This window comes from Sinocyclocheilus rhinocerous, unplaced genomic scaffold, assembly GCF_001515625.1.
Source record: "Sinocyclocheilus rhinocerous isolate Xijiao unplaced genomic scaffold, SAMN03320098_v1.1 scaffold4918, whole genome shotgun sequence".
NCBI classification, from domain to species: Eukaryota; Metazoa; Chordata; class Actinopteri; order Cypriniformes; family Cyprinidae; genus Sinocyclocheilus; species Sinocyclocheilus rhinocerous.
Window position 1 is genome coordinate 131,131 of NW_015648530.1, and position 16,681 is coordinate 147,811.

The 16,681-nt window shown below is 39.2% G+C and overlaps 2 protein-coding genes and 1 pseudogene across 2 annotated transcripts; 1 reads left to right on the forward strand and 2 right to left on the reverse strand.

Annotated features, from left to right (window-relative positions):
• Positions 1-5,883: 5,883 nt before the first annotated feature.
• Positions 5,884-6,199, reverse strand: LOC107709812 (rhodopsin kinase 2-like). Its single transcript, XM_016514439.1, has 2 exons — positions 6,122-6,199; positions 5,884-6,090 (listed from the first exon to the last, which is right to left on the reverse strand). The coding sequence occupies exons 1-2, from the start codon at positions 6,197-6,199 to the stop codon at positions 5,884-5,886; spliced, it is 285 nt and encodes a 94-aa protein (XP_016369925.1).
• A 4,107-nt stretch (positions 6,200-10,306) lies between these two features.
• Positions 10,307-14,587, reverse strand: LOC107709817 (RING-box protein 2-like). Its single transcript, XM_016514443.1, has 3 exons — positions 14,312-14,587; positions 12,199-12,246; positions 10,307-10,770 (listed from the first exon to the last, which is right to left on the reverse strand). The coding sequence occupies exons 1-3, from the start codon at positions 14,484-14,486 to the stop codon at positions 10,652-10,654; spliced, it is 342 nt and encodes a 113-aa protein (XP_016369929.1). The 5' UTR covers positions 14,487-14,587; the 3' UTR covers positions 10,307-10,651.
• The window catches only part of LOC107709813 (short transient receptor potential channel 6-like), a 28,695-nt pseudogene continuing 26,498 nt past the window's right edge, over positions 14,485-16,681 (forward strand).

Here is a 16,681-nt window from a genome sequence, read left to right on the forward strand (position 1 = left end):
TTTGTGTAAAGGGTGGCTGGTTAAGTTTAGCTAACTGCTGGCTAAAGACATAACAGATTGTAATTTTGGTGCAAAAAAAAAAAGTTTTTATTGCCTCAACACTCACATTAGTATACTACTCTTCAGTATATCATTAAACAGGATATTCATTGAATCATAAATAAACAGGGGAAAACAATTTAAAAAAAAAAAGAAAATACTTGTTCATTTATCAAAACAATATAATATAAACAGATTGAACCATGTTCCCTAATAGTAGTCAAATTGACTCCTGTACATTGTTGACCCTTTAACCAACCCTTAAACCTAAATACCACCAAACCTGTCCCTAACCTTACCCGTATCACACCTCAATAGCAGCTAAAGGGTTGTGCATTAACACAAGCTTTTAATCATTTTATAACATCTGTTAAAATCATTTGAAAATTTTCAGTAAGTGCTTGATCATATGGAATTGAAAGTTTAATGACTTTTGTAAGCATTTTAACTTACATGAAATAATGATTTGTGACCCAGGACCACAAAACCAGTCATAAGGGTCAATTTTTTTAAATTGAGATTTATACACTGAAAGCTGAATAAATAAGCTTTCCATTGATGTATGGTTTGTTAGGATATGACAATATTTGGCCAGAGATACAACTATTTGAAAATCTGGAATCTGAGGGTGCAAAAAAATTCAATTCTTTAAATTTGTCTAAATGAAGTCCTTAGCAATGCGTATTACTAATGATAATACATTTTTGATATATTTACGGTAGGAAATTTACAAAATATCTTCATGGAACATGATCTTTACTTAATATTCTAATGATTTTTGGCATAAAAGAAAAATCGATAATTTTTACCCATACAGTGTATTTTTGGCTATTGCTACAAATATACCCGTGCTACTTATGACTGGTTTTGTGGTCCAGGGTCACATTTGTTTGAACATTATGCAACATTATAACATTATGTTTAATAAGTTTATTAGCAAACATTAACAAGCACATTATCTCACGTATCTAACTCTTTGAATATATATTAACTAATGATCTGTTAAGCATTATATAATGTTTGTTAATTTAATTAATTACATTTATATAGCGCTTTTCTAGGCACTCAAAGCGCTTTACATTGTCAGGGGGTATCTCCTCATCCACCACCAGTGTGCAGCATCCACCTGGATGATGCGACGGTAGCCCCAGCAGCAACCTAGTTTTCCCAGGAGGTCTCCCATCCAGGTACTGACCAGGCTCAGCCCTACTTAGCTTCAGTGGGCAACCAGTCTTGGGCTACAGGGTGATATGGCTATACCAAATAATGATTTATTAATGAAAGTTATTATAAAGTGTTACCAATTAAACAAACTTTGTGCATGTTTTCTAGAAAGATGCTCCAACGGGCCATATCTGTGGAAATGCGTGTTGCAGTAGCGCTATGGTATCTGCATGGCTACTGGAAGTCGGAAGCTATAACATACTCTCATACCATTATTTTTTGCTATTGGGTTGCAATTCATATTCATTTTGTCATTTTTTTGTGATTGCATTGCAATCCGTCATGCTTGTGTTTAGGAGTGCCTTTACACTTGGTCTTTTCGTGACCAGATAGCATGATGTGGAGTATGTGATTGATTTCAGACACAGCCTACACATTTTCAAACTGTTCCTAATTAAACACACCTGATTCAGCTCATCAGCTCATTAGTAGAGACTTCATAGATGGATCGGATGAATGAAACATCCAAAATGTTTACTGCTGGTATAACTGAGGCCAGATGTTAGGAGCTGGGCAGGAAAACCTCACTTCCCTGACCTCAAGAGCTCTTCAGCATCCTTGTTAGTGTGCCCAAATTGAATGCTTGTTGATGGTGGTTCAAATCCTGCTCTGAGCCATGTGAGTAGAACCAGTTATACTTGAGTGCCTCCAGGAACAGGGTTGGGAAACATTTCTTTAGGACAGGGGTAGCCAACCCAGCTCCTGGAGAGCTACCATCCTGAAGAGCTCAGATCCAACCCCAAACAAACACACCTGAATCAGCTAATCAAGGTGTTAAGGGTTACTTGAAAATGACAGACAGGTGTAATAAAGCAGGTTTGGAACTGAAGTCTACGGCTGCATCCAAAATCAAATACTTCACTACTATATAGTAGGCAAAAAACAGTATGTGACCGAAGAAGTATTTCCAAATTTACAGTACTCATAAAAGAGTAATCAAAAGGTACCCGGATGACCCACTACTAGTGTGATTCTGAAGTGTGCATACAATGGACACTTTACTATCCCATGAGGCCACAGGAGAGGATTTATGAATGGCAGTGACGAGACGCAACTGATGCTGGTAGGTCACGTGACAATGACAACATGGCGAATGTAGTACGTCCAGATACTTATTATATACATTCATACTACATAGAATGTAGTCTTTTTTGCGGTTGTGAAATAATTACTTAATCAAAAAAGTATGATTTTGGACACATCCCCTATGAAGGAGGCTTTCTAGGAGCAGGGTTAGCTATACCTGCTTTAGGGTTATAAGTAAGTGTCGATAACTTGAGGTGTATTAGTAAATACTTTGCAAAGCTTTAGCCACACATTTATGATTGGGGGTAATATTGGAACTTTTTGGGACTCAGGTGTTCAGCAGTTACCTTGTATAGTGCCCACATACTGGAAATTTGTATGGTTCAGACCTCAAAGTTTTAATCTACCAGCCCAGATTGTTACCCACTAGTCTACACCATAATTATAAACATCATAAAAGCTTGTCTTATGTTCCTGTTCTTACCTTTTGAGTGATGGTTTTCCCGTTTGGTAGCTCCACAGCTAGGCCCAAGTCTGACAGCCTGCACTGGCCTTGATTGTCCAGTAGGACGTTCTCTGGCTTCATGTCCCGGTATACAATATCCATGGCATGTAGGAGCAGGATACCAGTGATGATTTGAGCTGTGTAGTGAATGATGCGCTCCATCTCAATTAGAGCCCGACCGATATATCGTTTAGCCGATATTATCGGCCGATATGAGCCTGTCGCGATATATCGGTATCGCGAATATGCCGCCGATATGAAATTTTTTTTTACAGAGCATATAACGCAGATAAAATGCTTGAAATGGTGTCATTACTTAGTTTGTCCAGCAGAGCGCGCTCCATTATTTGCTACTGGCGACCTGGATGAAAAGCTTTAAAGCTTAAGTCTATGGAAAACCATTGAAACTTTGAACAGCCATATCTCCGTAACGGCACGGTGGATCCGCACCAAATTCGGGGGATCCCTTCAGCTCGAGGAACCCTCTCAAACGCGAATTGAGTGTACGTCTCGAGGACCTCTTTTGAATGAGACCACCCCCGCGTCAATAGCCCACGTGGTTCGGGAGTTACAGGTGGTTAAATTCGCGGTCCGGCGCCGACCGATCTAGCGATCCCGGGGGGCTACCGACGCGCAGAGGGTGGCGTTCGACTTGCCCTTATGGATGTTGAGGCCTACTTGTGCAGAGGCAGATGCTACACTGGTCATCATCTCCTGCATCTGCTGCTGGGTGTATGATAGTAGTGCCAAGTCATCTGCCAAGTCAAGGTCAGTTAGCTGTGTCCAAGGTGTCCACTGGATTCCGTGCCTACTCTGAGCTATGGAGGTCTTCATCATCCAGTCGGTCGCCAGAAGAAAGAGAAATGGCGAGAGTAGACATCCTTGTCTGACGCCGGTCCTCACTTGGAATGCCTCAGTGAGCTGCCCTCCATGTACCACTTTGCAATTTAGTCCCTCGTATGAGTTCCTGATAATGGTGACGATTTTGTCAGGTATCCCATAGTGCCGGAGCAGCTTCCACAAGGTCTCTCTATCCACGCTGTCAAATGCTTTCTCGTAGTGCAGGAAGTTAATGTACAGGGGTGAGTTCCACTCTAATGACTGCTCAACTATGTTTCGCATCATCGCAATCTGATCAATACAAGATCAGTCCTTCCGAAAGCCAGCTTGTTGGTCTCTAAGTTGAGCGTCGACAAGGTCTTTCATTCTGTTCAGCAGAACCCTGTTAAATACTTTCCCTGGCACTGATAACAGCTTGATTCCTCTGTAATTCGTACATTTACTGATGTCTCCTTTCTTCTGGATTTTGATAAGATATCCCTCTTTCCATTCGGCTGGTATTTGTTCCTCCTCCCAGATCTTCTTGAAGAGTGGGTGGATCATCCCTACTGTTGTTTCTATGTCTGACTTCAGCGCCTCGGCTGGGATGCTGTCTGGTTCTGCTGCTTTTCCATTTCCGAGTTGCTTGATGGCCTTCCTAATTTCCTCTCTAGTGGGTGGGGTGTAATTTATAGGTAGATCTGTGTCAGCCGGTTCGATGTCTGGTGGGTTTTGTGGTGCTGGTCTATTCAAGAGCTCTTTGAAGTGTTCTACCCATCTTTTCCTCTGTTCTTGATTCCCCCATGATTGGTTTCCCTTTCTTGTCCTTAACTGGACATTCAGGTCTGCTGTACTTCCCTGCTAGCTTCTTCGTGATATCGTAAAGTTCTTTCATGTTGTCCTCTCTTAGTGCTTGCTATGCTGTGGTTGCCAGGTCATCCATATACTTCTGCTTATCGGCTCTGATGCTCTTCTTCGCTCGCTTATTTGCATCTGTGTGCTCTGCTTGTGCCTTGGCTTTCTCTGCTCTTGTTCGACTGTTGTTGACAGCCATCTTCTTGTTCTTCCTCTCCTGAATCTTGGCCAGAGTGTCTACAGAGATCCACTCTTTGTGTTGGTGCTTCTTGGGGCCAAGCACTTCCTGGCATGTCGATGTAACTGCTTCCTTAATTTGCTTTCAAGAGTATCCTCCTCCTCTTCCAGCAGGTCCTGTATGGCTCGAAACTTGTTATCGAGGGTTATCCTGAACTCTAGCAGCTTGCTAGTATCTCTCAGGAAGGCGGTGTTGTACTTCTTTTGCACCATGTGCGTTGCCATCCAGTTCTTCTTTAGCTTCAGTTTTAGCCTGGCCACCACGAGGTGGTGGTCCGAAGCCATGTCCGCTCCTCTTTTCGCTCTCACATCTTGCATAGACCTTCTGAATTTTTTACTAATGCAGATGTGGTCGATCTGGTTATTTGTTGTGTGATCTGGAGAAACCCATGTGGCTTTGTGGATGTCCTTATGGGGGAAAACGCTACCACCGATAATCAAGTTGTTCAATGCGCACAGGTCTGCCTGCCTCTCACCGTTCTCGTTCCTATCTCCTAGCCCATGACTCCCCATGACACTTTCGTCCATGTAGTAATCCATTCCAGTTTTGGCATTTAGGTCCCCCATCAAGATATTGAGATCTTTCTCAGGATACTTCTCCACGATGGACTGTAGTCTATCGTAGAACTGATCCTTGTTGACTTCATCGCTGTCATTGGTGGGTGCGTAACATTGAATGACGTTCATCGTGATCTTTGTTCATCTTGGTATGGAAGGATGCTGTAATGATTTTGGGTCCATGTGCTTCCCATCCTATGAGCGCTCTCTGTGCTTCTTTCGAAAGCATCAGTGCAACTCCTTGTGTGTGAGGGGCGTTGTCCTCTTCATGTCCAGAGTGCAGTAGCATCTCTCCTGAAGCTAGTCGCTTCTGTCCAGATTGCGTCCATCGTCTCACTAACTCCTAGCAGGGCGAGGTTGTAATTCTACATCTCCACTGCTACTTCGAATGTCTTCCCTATCTCCCACATGGTTCTTACGTTCCATGTACCGATATTGGTTGCTCTGGTCGAAAGAAGGGAGAGTATCAGCCTTGTAGCTTTCAGAGCCTTCCGGCTTTCACTACAGGGCGTCATAATCCTTGTTGAGGACCCATCACTTCCCAGGGCTGAGTTTTCTTGTTGATTCTTTTATTGGCGTTTCTGTAGCAGGGTGCGTTTTACGGGATGGGGTTGCTAACCCTACGCCCAACCCTCCTCCTTTACCCGGGCTTGGGACCAGCAGGACCCCCCACATGGGGGTTCCAGGCAGAGTTCTTTAGCACCTGCCTCTGCAAAAGTCCAGTCATTCAACTCATCCAGAAACTCTGCAGCGGCTAGGTATTCTGGACTGGAGGCTAGGAGGAACTGTCGGAAGCATGTCTTCCCAATGGGCTCCTGCTCACAGATGTCCTCAAGTTGGGGAAGAATTAGGCTACGCCTCCTTGTCGTCTAAACTCTGTGCTTTCAGGTAGGCTGTGTTGGCCACCAGGTTGTCCAGTCCACCCATGTCACACATGGCTGTGGTGAGGTGAAGGGTCAACTATGTGATGCTGCAGGTAACAATGAAAGAGGATTGAGATACGAGCAGCACAGTGGCAAGCTCTGATACACTGATGATTTAAAAAGAATGAGGCTTCGGAGCCTCAAGTCGGAGTCTTCCCTGTGCCATAATTGCTCAGTCTGAATTAAAAACCTCAGTAGGGATTTTCTCTTAAGTAAGTGTTTTTGCATGCTAATTCGTGGATACTGCTCACGGAAAGGAACTTATGCTGTACCTAACTTAAGAGGCTTTGGACTATGTTTAGCCACAATGCTAAGGGACAGACAATGCAATTGATGTGCTCAGTCCTTCAGTTTGAGGAAATAACTTGTCAAATCGCTTGGAGAAATAATAGCACTAGTTTAAAGTTTAATACTTTTTAGAGGTCTGTTTAAATTCCAAACCCCAAGTTTGAGCCATAGTAGTGATGCTTGCCTTAGCTAACACTAATTACATTTTAATATTTGATGTTATAAGCTGTTAGATCGTGGTCGTTTTCAGTTCTTTAAGAGTCTGGAGACTTTAGGAGCTTACAAGTGCAGGTTTAGAACTCATTATACGAGCTCACGGAATGAGACTAAAGTGAGAATAAGCCCTATTAGGTGTAAACACATGTATAGCCAAATCTGTCCTCTTGGCTGTGTTTAACCCAGCTTTGTGCTCCGGGCAGCCATGTTTCAGAGTAGGTTGTCTGGCAGACAGCTGACATCATATTGCTATAATGATTTGTATTGAGTATTATTATATGAGTATTATATTATGAGTATTATTATTTATTAAGATGGCAAGATTTGAGACATTGTTTCTCTATTTTTTTTATTGAAGTACTAATTATACTTCTAATAAAATAATTAGAAAATTGAGTAATGACAATTCAAATGCTTGGAAATAGTTTTGTAGCGTAACGTGCCTACAGATAAATGCGCTAACATCACTAACATTTTATTTATTATTCTAAATGAGTGAGATCAGATAATAGCCAACAAGTGTCCAACATACAAGTGAACTCCTTCAAAACATCCCAGGAGGCAGCCCATGAAACTGCCAAGCAGTATTTCTATGTGAACATGTCTGACATGAAAATAAATGTCAGAATCCCTCGTGCAGCAATAAATGATTCAATCCTTTTCAGTTTATAAAAAATGATCAAATATGCTCAACTAACAGATAAATACAAATGAATGCTTTATAGGTATAGACCACCAGATACAGGATATTCTATTAAAATTTTATTGGGCAAGCCTTGATTATATCCATCAGGAACTGAATGGATTGTGGCAAGTAGGTGTTTCAAACCAGAATGAATATGTCGTGAATATGAGCACCCTAAAACAATGTCCAAGAAGCTTGATTCTTGAGCATTTATTCAGTGGCCTGGACAGCCTTAAATATTTTCACAAGTTATTACATATTGTTTACAGTATGGCAGGACATTTGTCTCACTGCTTAACATGTCAACTACCCAGTATAATTTAATGTATCAAATTTAATCTTGATTACACTCTTTAGCAAAACCCTTAACCCCAGAATGCACCAGGGGAACTATCAATACAAAGATTTTAGTTTACATTTGCCGTTGGCTGAAAAGCCTGCGTCAAATTCCAACTAAATCTGTCTTGGAAATTGTTCTTATGGGTTCCGGACTAATCACAAGCACTCAAATCCTGAGCTGATTGTTTCACTGGAATTAGAAGAGGATGGAGCAACACACAGCGTACTGGCAGAACACTTAGGAAATGCTTTTTCACAGACATCTCAGTGTTGCATACTTTAGAAAAGTCATGGAAATTTCTATATATTTAAATTATTATTTTCCTCCCCCTAGTTTTGTGCTGTAAAATATTTCTTCGGATAGATTTTGCACTTTTTAAGTTCTCATGTAAAATGTGCTACCAGGCCAGCTTGATAATTACTGAAGTTTAATGATGAGAGAATCTTCATTTTTGAGTAAACTAAGTCTTTAAATTTGTCTATTGAGGGCTTCTAGAGACATTTGTACACTAATAATGAATAATTAATTTACAAAATTACATAAAAAAACTCATCCAGTATAAATTATATAATATACACTGAACAAAATTATAAACGCAACACTTTTGTTTTTGCCCCCATTTTTCATGAGCTGAACTCAAAGATCTAAGACTTCTTCAATGTACACAAAAGGCCTATTTCTCTCAAATATTGTTCACAAATCTGTCTAAATCGGTGTTAGTGAGCACTTCTCCTTTGCCAAGATAATCCATCCACCTCACAGGTGAGGCATATCAAGATGCTGATTAGACAGCATGATTATTGCACAGGTGTGCCTTAGGCTACATAGAAAAAGTCTTAGATCTTTGAGTTTAGCTCATGAAAAATGGGGGCAAAAACAAAAGTGTTGCGTTTATAATTTTGTTCAGTGTATATAATTACATATATAATATATACAGTGGATAACAAAATGAGAGCATAATCTATAAATACTTGTTTTTTTCTGAAAAATTGTTAATCTTCATCACTCAAAATTTGAAGGAATATTAGCTGTAGGTATACCACTGTTATACTAACATGTTTGACAAAATAACCAAAGCATTTCAACAAAACCTCTATTTTGTGGAAAACACAGTGAGAACAGTAACCACTGTAGTACGAAAGAAGATTACAACTAAAATTTTGGAGGGTTACAGCTGTCAGAAATTAGTAGGAATTGTAGAGGCCCCTGCTTTGAATAACTTCAGCACATCTGCGGCCACAGGATATAATTTCTCACACTGTGCTTGTGTGATCTTGGTCCACTCTTCTTCCACAGTTTGTTAACTGTTGTGGGTTTCTTAGCCATAACTTTGATGCCATGGAATTTCCAGAGATTTTCATTTGGGTTTAGATCAGGATTCTGGGCTGGCCATTAAATTACTTCAACGTTCTTAGCTTCAAGGAACTGCTTTACCCATTTTGCAGTTTTTAAAAATTGCAGGCTGATTGGGAGATGCTTGCAGGGAAGGTACCACATATGGCTGAAGGAGGTTCTGATAAACATTCACCGTGCCATGTAGCTGTATAAGAGGCCCAACTCTTGCAGAAAACATCCCCCAAAACATGACACTTCCTCCTCCACCTTTCACTGACTTCTTTATACACTCGGGGTTCCGTCTTTCCTCAGTTTGACGCAGAACATAATGTTTCCCATCTGACCCAAATTAATTCAAACTTGCTCTCATCACTAAAGTGAACTTTGGACCGGTTTTCTCTCCACAAAACATGCTCCTCAGCAAATGTGATTACTTTTTGATTATTTCTGCTGATGAGAGGCTTCGTCACTGCAGAATGTGCCTTCAGTCTGACTTCTCTTAAACATGCCTGGACAGATCCTTACCCTGCTCAGCACTGAACTGGCAAGCAATTCCAGCTGCAGCGTTGAACCTTTTTCCCATGTAAAGTTTCCGCATTATCCTGTCTTCTTGTGCATTTGTCTTACGTGGACGATCACCCTTTTTGGGGGACTTGAATTAATTAGTATCATTGTAAAGCTGCAATATTCACAGATCACAGATTTGGAATGACTAGCTTCTCTTGCAGTGGCTGAAAGTGTCATCCCTTTGGCCTTCATCTGTACCGCCTCCTGTTGCAGGGTTTCAGTTACCTTAGAGCAGCCTGCCATTTTGCAATCTCAGTGAAAATTAGAGTGCTGCCAGTTAAATAGGCAATGTCAAATTAGCACCAGCAGATTAACACCAATAACTTGGAGGTATCTGTAAGTGTGTTCTCTAATTTTGATCAGAGTTTTTTCAAACATCTCATTTAAGTTTTTAATACTGTGCTACAGAATACAATTAATTTATGAAATATGCTTAAAAAACTGCCACTCTTCTCCTGTTAGGAGAACTTCAAATAGGACTAAGCAGTGACCTTGAAATTTAGGAAACTGTAGGTTGTTCTCCAATTTTGATCTCCACAGTATGTATATATAAATTACGCATAAATATATGCAAATCTTAACAGAAATATTTACAAAATTATTTTAAAAATCCTCAATGCACAAATCTTCACCAGAAATTATGTAAAAATAATCCATCATTCAATAATCAGTAACACACACCTACAAAACATTGAGATTTGTTTTTATTTCTAACACACTTAAACACACACATTCATAGCACAACTTCAGTTATAATATCACACATGATGCCACAAACACCCAAGTGAATCTGTTGTATCCTGGAGCTCTTCTGGCTGGTTCTTCTTAATGCTGTATGAGGTGACAGAATGGTAAAGCTAACCAGTGTCACCTGGATTTCTGCCTACATCCTTAGTTTCACTTTGACAGTCACACATGCACACAGGTTTTCCTACACATTCAGCAGCTGGAGATGCTCTGATAATCAGTCCGGTCTCCCCAAGCAGAGTAGTGCCAAAGTGGACAGAGGAAATGTGGGTCCAAAGCTTGAATCCTCACTTGCCGATCCTCTGTACCACCCAGTCCTGTTGGCATAGTGGGCATCTATTGTTCTGCTTCACCCAGAGGGACATGCAGCAGTTGTGGAAGGAGTGGTTGCACTCTCCCCATACCACTGAGAGAAAGACAAAATAAGAGACCGTAATGTTTCAGACCCAGAAAAACAAAACACTGACATTCCACAAATTATCTTCTTTTGTGTTCCACAGAAGACAGACAGACATTCATACAGGTTTTGTAGCAACATGAGGGTGAATATATGAATATATTTCTGGGTGAACTATCCCTTTAAGTGTGACACTATCCTTTGATTTAACCAGTTGAATAACCTACCAGTGTGGAGGCAGTGTTTATTTTGTGACACAAATGAATACTATGAATTGTGCACTTGCTCAAGGTACTTAACCCCAGGTTGCTTTAGTTGGATTGCCACTAATAGGTGTACTGTAAGTCGCTTTGGATAAAAGCAACTGATAAATGACTGAAGTATATAATTTATTATTATATTGTTAATATAAATTACAAAATATATATTGTGTAAAATATAAGTGAAGTGCAAACTGTAACGGCAGTGACCAGTCCAGCCATCTGCTTCTAGTGGATTAATGTGATTGATTGATTAATTAGGGGATAAATGTAATTGATTAATTAGGCAGTAGGGTTGTGACGGTGAGGAAATTTTCCCACCGGTTAATCGACGTGTAACAACACCGGTATCACCGCGGGGGCGTTCTCTCTTTTCCTCGCTTTTAAATAGCTTGTAAAAGCGGCATGCGCATTTTACTTTCACTTTCAAATGTTTAAATAAAATTAAAAATCAGCAAACAATGATGAACCAATTAAATAAGAAACTAATGTTTAAAAAAACTTCCAAAATCACCTTAGATAAACGGCAAAAGTCAACAGGTTTTTTCAAAATCCAAAATATTGCCAAACAGGTGCTTTTGCATTTCATAAATAAGAAACGTAGAACGTTTATTAGCAAAACGAGTAAGAAAGCTTGGAGGCACGACATACACCGTGATGTCAAATAAATAAATAAATGACAGTTTAAATAAAAGTAAAAATCAGCAAACAATGATGAACCAATTAAATAAGAAACGAATGTTTAAAAAAACTTCCAAAATCACCTTAGATAAACGGCAGAAGTCAACAGGTTTTTTCAAAATCCAAAATATTGCCAAACAGGTGCTTTTGCATTTCGTTTCGAAACTAAATCATCCGCGATCGTCTTGTCGGTCTCACCTCACTCTTGTCAGTCAGCTGGACTCACTCTCCTCACTGGAGAAATTAAATCGGATCTGTGATGCAACTGTTGTTCGGCACACTGCATTGAGCAGCCGCGTTCAGTTTTTAATTGTAGTGTCTGTTCTTTTACTGAACTAAATTATTTTTATTACTATAAAAATCAAAACGACGGTGGGGGTAGGTGCCGCGGTGGGCAAGTGATGTAACCGGTGTTGCGGCTGTCAGCACCGTCTATCACGACAAGCCTATTAGGCAGGCAATTAGTATGCTAGCAGTGATGTTACTGTTGACTTACCAACACAGTCCTCTTGTTTGTTTTCAGCCTGGCATCTCAAGCATGCATCTGAAACACATTTGAAACTACGCATCATTCAACATTCCTTCAAACATACCCAGTTCCTTTTTATGTTCATTTAGGGCAGAAATAAGTTGAAATTTATGTCATTTTACAATTCCGTCAGAGGATAGACTTCCTAAAGTCATATAAAGTTACAGTTTGACTGTGTATAATTACTGTTTGATTATATTGGAACGAAAGTTAACTACATTTATTGTGACGAACCAGAAAAGTACGGCTGTCTCTCAAAGCCTATCTAGACAGCATTTTTGTATTTATTGTTTAAATTATCAAACACAACTGAATGCACAATGCAGGGATTTTGGCCACACAGGTGCATTTTGAACCAAAGCCCCTTTAAGACAAGTCATGTCAATCGGCTGCCACCTTTGAAACGCCTCTCAGGCATGCAAGTGCAGCTCCTATCTCTTTGAATGGGAAAACATCAAATTCTCCAAAACTGTTCACCAAGCTTACGATTAAATTTCATATTTGAAATCACCAATGAAATCTGACAACAACTCTCTAAAAAAATGTTTCTTATGCTCAAATAGCGTTAAAAAGCTTATTTTTACAGTCTAGACCTTTCTATAACAACTGGAGCTTCCAACGGCGATGACTTTACCAATTAGTGACTGGTATTCAGTAGGTGAGACTATTCCACCATTCTGAGCATCGCACTTTCTCCCATTAATAAGTAAACGGATTGCACCGTCTTGGTACATCTTGGTAGTCTTTGATTTGAGCATTCATCGCAGCACTTCTGAACATTGTTCGATTCAGTGGTTTTGGGCTTCATAAGGGCTTTTCACACTTGAAATAGTTAACCCTTACCGGATTCTAAACCCCCAGGTAAATAAAATCCTGGGTCATCTTGCTTCATGTTTCACACTGTTCATAATTTACCTGAGTAAACCAAACCCGGGTATTCATAAGCGGACATTTCACACTGTACATTCCATAACTCTGGGTTAACACTCTTATTTGCATATTTGGAGTGTCAGTGTCACTGATTGGAGGAATGAAGAACGCTAACTGTTTGCATAAAGGTTTACATTGGGCATCCTTATTAAATATTACAGACTGTACCGTCAAGTTTTTGCAGTGTTAACCCCACACTGCAGTATAAACTTGCAGGGTGAAACGTTATTTGGTGTTAGAATGTTATGGCTAGATGCTTAGCAATCGGCAGCCATTCACGTGCCTCACATTAACGTGTTTTGGATCATTGCAGAAACACAGCGTTTGGTATAAACAGTTGTTTCGGCATCTTGATAGAAAAGATGCACAACTCTGGAGCCTTTGTAAACATGTGGTATGCTGCATTCATCCAATCAATGACACTGCACAAATGCAAATAAGAATGTTAACCTGGGAGTTCACAATGTACAGTGTGAAACTTAAGCTTATGAACACCCAGGGTTAATTGTGAACTCCGGCTAAAGTATAAGCAGTGTGAACCAAGATAACACAGGGTGTCCCAGGGTTAACCGTTTCAGGTGTGACAAGCCCTTATGAAATGTTCCTTTACCCAGGGTCAAAAGTGGGTATTAGAATGACTAGGCTACATCTTGGTACAGATACATCTCCACAATTGATTCTGCACTTTTGGGCATCATATGCGTTTGAACATTTGACTTAGCTTTTTTTTTTTTGAGCATTACAGATGCCCTCAATAAGTCACTTTAAGACATAGATTCAGCAGTAATTGAGGATAATAGTGTTCGCATATGTATTTTGTCGTTTTGGTGTATCATAAGTGTGCTCAAACAGTTGATTTGCGGTTTTACTTGGGTTTGATAGTCCCAATCACAGCATTTTGGGAATTATAGACACTTTTCAACGTTTGTGTCAGCATTTACGTGACCACTTATGATTTCCACAAATGTCTATGTAGGTAGCAGTAAGTCATTCATTTTTAACTGTGTTACGACTCGGTAGTGGCTGGATTCAGGCAGTGTTATCTGCCTATACGTGGTATGTTTAGGTAACGTAAACCAGCTAAAAATCACGGAAAGGTACACAAATGCTATTTCAGCTAGCCGGTTAACTTAGCTAGAGAAACACTCACCCATTACTTGGACCCGACAAATAGCGCAGGTGTCACACTCCACATCCCAGCTCCACATGGCCACCGCATTCCACTTCTTGAGGGAAAACATCTTGTCTCCCCCTGATTTGGACCCAGAAGAACCGCTGCGAGTGTGAACTAAACCCGGCTCATCACCGTCGTCCATCTCCGCCATGGCGAAGAGGCGCAGAGACAAAATGGCTGAGGTAGGCTGGTCTGCAGACACGCAGATCGGTCTCTCACTGGAGTTGACCGTAAACAGGCCCCTGCCTGGATGTCTTAAATTCACGCAGTCAAGAACATTTTCACTTTTCCCTAATTTCTCCAAACCTCTTTAAGGGGGGAATATATATATATGAAAAACTTTATAAATACTACCTATACACATTTTAAAAATAAAGAGATTAAATAAAAATGACAAATGCATACAACAAAATTTCAAAACTTAACATTTAAATGAAAAACAAAAAATAAAGCTAAAAACAATTCAAAATATGAAAGAACAAAAGGTATAAGAGTATAATAATGATTCTAACATAACACTAAGCCAAACACCAAAAAAACAACTACATATGTGTGTATGTACAACCACACACACATAGGCCTACATATACTGTATATGTACATACACATTTATAAATTCAATATATATATTATTTCATTTCCATTTAGTTTGTTGAAGTATAAAAATAACTCAAATTAAATAAAACTAAAAACCTAATAAAATATAACGAACGCACTGGCCTCGCCCCCAGACCTGTACATCATCTTGCATTTCATACAGTTGACTGTTGACAAATATGATGCAGATGAGCAACAACTCCATAAATGTAGTTATGCAATAAAATATAAGATATTGGTGCAAAAATGCCACTGTATGAATATCACGAGTTTAAATGTGATTTTATCAAACAGTTCAAGAAGTTGATATTGTGTTATATTTTAAACACAATATTATGTTTTTGCTCAATTTTGCAGAGAACATGATTACCTTTAAAGCCACAGCAGAATTGTTGTGCGTCTCCGAGCAGCACAGCGGTGTTTTCTGAATGAATCCACGTTTTGAACGAATCGTGTGAACCAGTTTTAAAGATTCAAAGGCCCATTCATAAAGAGAGCCGTTTACTGAATTTCAGAATGAACCAGCAGGTCGAATGAATAAATGAGTCATAAAGACATTTACCGCCACCTGCTGGCAGATTTAGATTCTTATTTAGAGTATCATTTAATTTAAATAAACAAATAAATAATAATAAAAATAATAATAATACAAACATTAAAGGGATAGTTCACCCAAACAATTTAAATTCTGTCATCATTTACTCAAACTTGAATGACTTATTTTCTTTTGTGGAACTTATAAGGCATTTTGAAGACTGTTGGTAACAAAGCCGTTTTGTGTACCAATGACTTTCATTGTATGAACAAAAAAACAAAAACAAGAACAAGATGTGTGTGTATATGTATATGTATATATATATATATATATATATGTATGTGTGTGTGTGTGTGTGTGTGTGTGTGTGCGTGTGTGTGTTATGTACATGTGTGGTTAATTCAGTGATTGTTTTTCCTGAATTTACCCTCAGGAATCATAGTAGCACATATATCTTTCTATCTGTGTGTGAATCTATCATAATAGTTTTTGATGTTTCCCCAATATAGAGTATACATAATCCAAACTTTGGCTCTAGATTTGAGGTTTTTAAAAATAATCATACAGTTGGTGACTTTTATAAACAACACCTCTTTTTAATACTTTCCATAATCTGTGATGTACATTCATATATTTTTTTTCCACCTCTACTTGTTTTATGTGTTCCTGTAACCTCCAAACATTTTATTAAATGGGAAGAATGTAGGGTTCGCTAAATAAATAAAAATAAATGAATAAATATAAATAATTGGATAATTGAATACATGAATAAATAAATAAATGAATTAATAAATACACTTTATTCACTTGGTTCTACACTTTTGACAAGAGTGCTGCTGTCGTGAATTTCGACTGGTTTTTGGCTGTGATTGCTCAAGTTTGTGCCAACTGCCAAATTACTGCCAAAAGTTCTATAGTGCTGTCACTATAATTCTTCACTGGCTATGAAGCAATTGTGTCATCACATCAGTATTTTTTTGTATTATTATTCTCAGGAAAACAAGGTATAATGCTCTGAAGAGCATGCACTGAAGGAAGCATGATACATCCATACAAAAGTGTATAGGCTATTGTAACGATTCAGTCCACTGAAGGCAAGCGTAGTGAAGAACCCAAGTGCAGTTTATTTACAGTGATCCAAACATAATCCAGACAGACGAAGACTAGAGACACAGACTTGACTTGACGAGGCATGAACAGACTTGACGAGGCAT

Bases quoted from the DNA above. Each gene is read 5' to 3' on its own strand.
- LOC107709812 (XM_016514439.1), bottom strand. From the start codon at position 6,199: ATGTGTGACATGGGTGGACTGGACAACCTGGTGGCCAACACAGCCTAC. The intron at 6,091-6,121 runs GCGTAGCCTAAT...CAACTTGAGGAC, and splicing joins AGAGTTTAGACGACAAGGAG to ATCTGTGAGCAGGAGCCCAT.
- LOC107709817 (XM_016514443.1), bottom strand. From the start codon at position 14,486: ATGGCGGAGATGGACGACGGTGATGAGCCGGGTTTAGTTCACACTCGC. The intron at 12,247-14,311 runs GTGAGTGTTTCT...AATGTGTTTCAG, and splicing joins TTGTCGGGTCCAAGTAATGG to ATGCATGCTTGAGATGCCAG. The intron at 10,771-12,198 runs GTAAGTCAACAG...TCTTTCTCTCAG, and splicing joins CAAACAAGAGGACTGTGTTG to TGGTATGGGGAGAGTGCAAC.